Source organism: Gastrolobium bilobum, unplaced genomic scaffold, assembly GCF_033153095.1.
Source record: "Gastrolobium bilobum isolate Gb01-03AN ecotype WA unplaced genomic scaffold, APGP_CSIRO_Gbil_v1 utg88789, whole genome shotgun sequence".
NCBI classification, from domain to species: domain Eukaryota; kingdom Viridiplantae; phylum Streptophyta; class Magnoliopsida; order Fabales; family Fabaceae; genus Gastrolobium; species Gastrolobium bilobum.
In genome coordinates this window covers 158,648-164,498 of record NW_026895546.1, presented here as the reverse complement: position 1 = coordinate 164,498, position 5,851 = coordinate 158,648, and the positions used below count along the sequence as shown (strand labels likewise).

General features: G+C 35.4%; 1 protein-coding gene and 1 non-coding gene across 2 annotated transcripts; one reads left to right on the top strand and one right to left on the bottom strand.

The window, feature by feature from the left end:
- Positions 1-21: 21 nt before the first annotated feature.
- LOC133316000 (uncharacterized) lies at positions 22-5,574 on the bottom strand (the record flags this gene model as incomplete). The annotated part of the gene is made up of 6 exons (XM_061517689.1): positions 4,874-5,574; positions 3,142-3,260; positions 2,472-3,006; positions 2,155-2,366; positions 1,711-1,911; positions 22-1,462 (listed from the first exon to the last, which is right to left on the bottom strand). Coding segments are annotated over exons 1-6 (3,209 nt in total), but the record flags the coding sequence as incomplete, so codon positions are not given.
- Positions 5,516-5,621, top strand: LOC133316010 (small nucleolar RNA R71). The gene has a single exon (XR_009752161.1). It is a non-coding gene; the product is annotated as a small nucleolar RNA R71 (small nucleolar RNA).
- Positions 5,622-5,851: the final 230 nt, after the last annotated feature.

Here is a 5,851-nt window from a genome sequence, read left to right as displayed (position 1 = left end):
GACAGTGCCACATATAATTGCCCATGAGTGAAGATAGGCTTAGGGAGATAAATTGCAACATGTGAAAGTGATTGTCCTTGACTCTTGTTGATAGTCATGGCAATTTTCCTTATATTGCTTCCTGTAAGTACAATTGCCTCAACAACATGATTCCCTAATTTTGTAATAAGCAATCTCGTGTCATTGCATAAACCTCTCGACTGATCAATATTTCTTAATAGCATTACTGGAACTTTAACTTTCAAGATTAATTTATTATCAGGAATCCCTGAGCATGATAATGTATTTAAGATCTCAGGGGTGATTTCATCATCCTCAACAGAGGAAGTCCCACCTTGCTTAAGAATTTTATCTGAACTCAAAAAAGTCCTTTCTTCAACAGGAATCATAGACATTAGGTGCTCGTTTAGCATAGCAACATCGGACAATTTAGGAGTTAGAATAACACGTTCTTTAAAGAAGGTCTGATCCAAAATATTATCCAAGAGATTCGGATAAACAAAATTAACCATATCCGACAGCGGATCTTCCGATTCTCTAATCAACAATTCATCTGGAATTGTTATAATAGATTCTCCATCAACATCATCTCCAAGATTACCATCCCCAACTTTAAGTAGCCACTCAGAAAATTCTTTTATTTCCTCTAAATTGTGAGCGCTACTTCCAGAATTAAGACGCATGTTCTTGGTCAAAGTTAATAAATGACAATGGGACCATAGATGAGAAGAATTGATGGTTGCATGAACTATATCTTGTCTGCTGCCATGAGGAATGACAGGTAATATTTGCTGAAAGTCACCTCCTAGAATAACAACTTTTCCACCAAATGGCATATCAACACAGCTTGAATCAGAAATTCTAAGAACATCTCTCAGTGTCCTATCCAGAGCCTCAAAGCAAAATCTATGTACCATTGGAGCTTCTTCCCAAATGATTAACTTTGTTTTTGACAGCAACTCAGCTATAGTAGATTTCGGCCTTATATTACACGTTGAATCTTCATTGATTTGAATAGGAATACGAAATCTAGAATGCGCTGTTCGTCCTCCAGGAAGCAGAAGGGAAGCAATTCCGCTAGAAGCAACATTAAGTACGATTCCAACTTTTGATCTAATAGATGCTGAAAGAGTATTCCAAATAAATGTTTTTCCTGTACCACCGAACCCGTATAGGAAAAATAACCCTCCATTACCTGCCGTAACTGCTGAAACAATTTTATCATAAACAGCTTTCTGCTCATCAGTGAGGGAATTAATTAGTCTTTTATGCTCCTCTTCCAAAGCAAATCTGTCATACATTAATTCATCCAACACTAATCGATTTTGCATATCAAGCAAAGTTTCACTATTGATGCGTGGCATTGACGGATAATCAGAGAGGCATTTCCCATTGCTCTGCAGTACCTTATCAATTTCTTCAAGAGTTATGTTTTTTATAGACTCTTCTGTAAGAATTGCATCTGACAAAGCATAAAATTCAAAGGAAAAAAAAATAAAAAATTAACAAAGATAAAGTAATCAAAGAAAGAAAAGAGAGCGAAATAAGTACTAAAGCATCATTTGCTGAATGCGGGAAAAAAAAAACAAAATAAGCACTAAAGCAACATTTGCTGAATACGGGCAAAAAAAGCTAATAAGTACTAAGGCAGCATATGCTGATTTCGGTTAAACAAAAAAGAATTGTATGAAATATTATTATAACACGTACCTTGACGTCCTATTCTTTTCCTATGCCGATAAACAACGTCGTCGGATAAAAATTTCCAACACTTTTCCCAAACTTTTTCAGGTCTGTTCATTGAGTTGGCAAATAACAACAGAGCAAACAGACATCTAAGATAAGCAGCAAATCCCCAGGAACTTGCCTCCTTAATTGCATCAATGTACTCATTGTTATCATCCAGAAGTCCTAAAGAATAGCACGCATCCTTAAATGTAGTAAAAACCACGCCATTGATCATTCTAAGATCTTCATAACTGGTGCAACCTCTTTGAAAATTAAGCAAGGTGCGAAGATATGAATCTTCTCCATTATTGGCAGAAAAACGATTTATCCTTCCAATGGAAAATCCTTTTTTTCTCGGATTCCATTCATGCATTTTTTCTTTGAAAACAAATTCAGTCGGGTACTCTCCATAAGTTAGATGCCTACCTCCTGGATATTTTTTATTTCCATCCATCCAAGACTCAAAAATTGACAGTCTAGACTCCGCCCTTGTCTTTACATCATACAACGAATCATTATCACTGAAAATAATGTTCTTTTCATTAGGCAAGTGAAATGGCAATCTCTGAACAGAGGGATATCTCGAATGAATGTCAAATCCAAATATTCTCCAAGCTGCTTCACATGCGGAGACATACCTATCATAAATAAATAAATCGGTGAACATTTAAGTTAACAATTTCTCAAAAAAATTGTGCCAATTTTGTAGGAAAGCAAAACACAATGGAGATTATTTTTAGTACCTGCAGTCATAAAACATTTTTATTTCATCGTCCGAATGATTTATGGCAGCTGTCACTCTGTCATTCCCTTTGTGGATGTATTTAAAAAGATATTTAATGGCACTTCTCTGGCAAGTATATTCAACGTTGATATGAGCCTGGTACTTTAAAAGAAGGTGTGCATTATAGGGCACAACATAACGATTATCAAGTTCAACACCATTTTTGTTCACAACTCTCCCATCATTTCTTCTCTTATAATGAGGAAATCCATCATCGTCAATCAAAGTACGGGAGTAGAAGTTTTTTGGAAATTTTTTTGAACACCGTCCGTCCTTCATGCAAGGAGATTTGTAATTTTCAGGACCACATGGACCATGTATCATGTAACTCGTGACAACCATAAACAGCGTAGGATTCGTTTCCTTGTCAGGTATCTCCGCTAAAATCAATTTATCAATATCAAGAGCACTTTCAGCTTTGCTTGAAGGGTTCAAGAATAGAAGAATATGAGCATGAGGTAGTCCGCGCTTTTGAAATTCGATTGTACAAACATCTGTTACATTCAAAGAATATAACATAAGTAATAATAAGAATACAACAACGTTATAGAAAGATTCAATGCATGACGTAAATTTTTTTGTATAAAATCCAGTTAACAAACAGAGTATCAAGTTTATAATATACTTACATGCAATGACTCTGCCAAGAATATTTTCCTTTTTTAAATCATGTAGCAACTGATCCAATTTGAACTTGAAGACTCTGCATAGAATATCAGGTCGATCTTCAAGGTTCAGCTGTATGGCCCTAACAAATCGTGTAATAACATTAATCCTAGCATTTTATTTTTTTTGGTAATAAGCATTTTAATTTTTTAATAATATAATATATTAATTATAGATATTATTCACTTAAAGATACTTTCTGAGATTATGATTTGTAACACTAATTTTCAAAATAATAGGATTAATGTTATTTTAGCAAGTAATAAATATTCATTTAAAATTTAAATATAATATTAAATTAGTAAAGAAAGTAAAAATTATATATATGTGTGTGTGGATTAATTATTTGTCATGTCACTGACCATCCTGTAACCTAAAATTACGTCATTTTGGATATTTATTTTTCTCTCTTCTTTTATCACCATTGACCCACCTTTGTATAGTTATGATTCCTCAACTTGACAAATCCTTACGTCAAGTGACTTGACATCCAATTAACCCTATATATATATATACATATATATCTATATATATATATTGGGGGTGTTCGCTGTCTGGATTGGATCGATTTTGAAAGCAAAAATCATACGATCCGATTCCTTTGGTTTGATCATGTAATCATTCATTCGGTTTGGATTTTTTTTCAAATTCGATCCGATCCAATCCAATTTTTTTCAGTTTGGATTGGATCGGTTTTCGATTTTTTGAAAATCCTAAAATTAGTTTCATAATTATTGTGCAAATAACATCTTTTGTATATATTGATTTTGTAAATTTATCATTTTTGAAATATGAAAACATCAATAAAAGATAATATAGTTTTTTTTTGGGCAATGAGATATGAAGCTCTACACAGATGAAATTTTGTTGATAAAATGTGACTAGATTTTTTCTTGAGTTTAGAAATTATTGGGTTATGATTGGAGAAAAGTCCAAGTAGGTAGAGGGAAATTAATATATTGGATCGGTTTTCATCATCCCATCCTAAAACCGCTCCAATCCAATTAAAATTTGCAGTTTTTTTTTTCAATTTTTCAGTTTTTCGATTTTTGATTTATTCGGTTATTGGTTTTTCGGTTCGGTCACCGCGGTTTGAATCGATTTGGATTGGTTGATGAACACCCCTGATATATATATATATATATATATATATATATATATATGGTAAAATTATTTCTGCAACCGCTTTACGTACAACAACGACAGGTGTATGGTTATGATTCTCCACATTTAATGATTCTCCATATATAAAATAAAATGCAATAACAAGTCTTTCATAAACTTGGCATAATTGGGCATGCAAGCCAGAGCTTCAACAAAGGGAATGTTGACATGCAATTTCTTGAATATATCAAGAAATCTGTCATAATGTTGCTTCTGAGCATCCTTCTTGAATCTTTCAGGATAGGGTGCCATGGCCCTCACATATTCGGGACTCAATTCATGCTTTTTCTTTTCCATTGGCTTCACCACTTCAGCAGGTTTTTCAATTTCTTTTTCTTTTTCTGGCTCACCTGCAGTGTCTAACTTTTCTTTAACCTCAGGAGATGGAAGTATTTTTCCACTTCTAATTGTGATGGCCATACAATCTTCCCTCGGATTGGTGACTGTGTTACTAGGGAAGGTGCCTGGAGTTCTATCAGCAATTTGCTTAGCCAGTTGGCCAATTTGTGTCTCCAAATTTCTGATAGAAGCCTGTGTGTTCTTGGTATATTGGCCCTTGTCTCTTCCATGAAGGCATTGGAGTGTTGAGCCATCTGTCCCACTAGCTTCTCCAAATTAGAGGGTTCCTTAGCTGGAATTGGTGGAGGCTGTAGATAATTGTTAGAACTATAATCAAGACCACCTCCTTGACCTCTCCTCTGAAAATTGGTATTTCCAGAAGGGAAATTCTGATTCCTCGGACTGTTTCGTGGCGGAGATCTTTGATCATACCATACCCCATTCGCCTGCACTTGTTGAGGGGAGTCAGAAGATAATATAGATGAACAGTCATTGGATTCATGGTCACCCTTGCAGTACTCACAAACTACTGAAGCAGCTTGGGCTTGGACACTAGAGAGTTGCATCTTGTCAAGCCTCGATGTTAGATTTGCCATTTGCTGTGATAACAATTTATTTTCAGCTAGCACTGCATCATTATTGTCCAGGTGAAGAATACCTCTCTTAGACTTAGATGGCAACCCTTCATTTTCATTGGCAGCCATTCTTTCAATCAATGCAAGAGTCTCATTTGCTCTCATCGATTTGATGCTACCACCTGCTGCACCATTCAGGACCATCCGGATTGCCGGTTTACAACCGTTGAAGAAGATCCGGACCTGATCACCATTGGTCATAGGGTAATGAGGACACCTCCTCATTAGATCTTTGAAGCGATTCCAAGCTGCACACATAGTTTCACCCTCAACTTGAGTGAAATTGGTGATATCATTCACCATTTGATTGTACCTCTCCATTGAGAAGAATTCAGCAAAGAACTTGTTTGATAAATTCTCCCATGAGGGAATACTTCTCGCAGGTTGCCTCTCCAACCAATTCAAAGCTTTTCCTTTAAGAGCAAAAGGGAACAGCCTTAACCGAATTGCATCGTTGGACACTTGAGGATGCTTGGTCGAATCACAGATCATCAGGAATCTGTTTATGAACCTATGAGGGTCTTCATCAACCTCT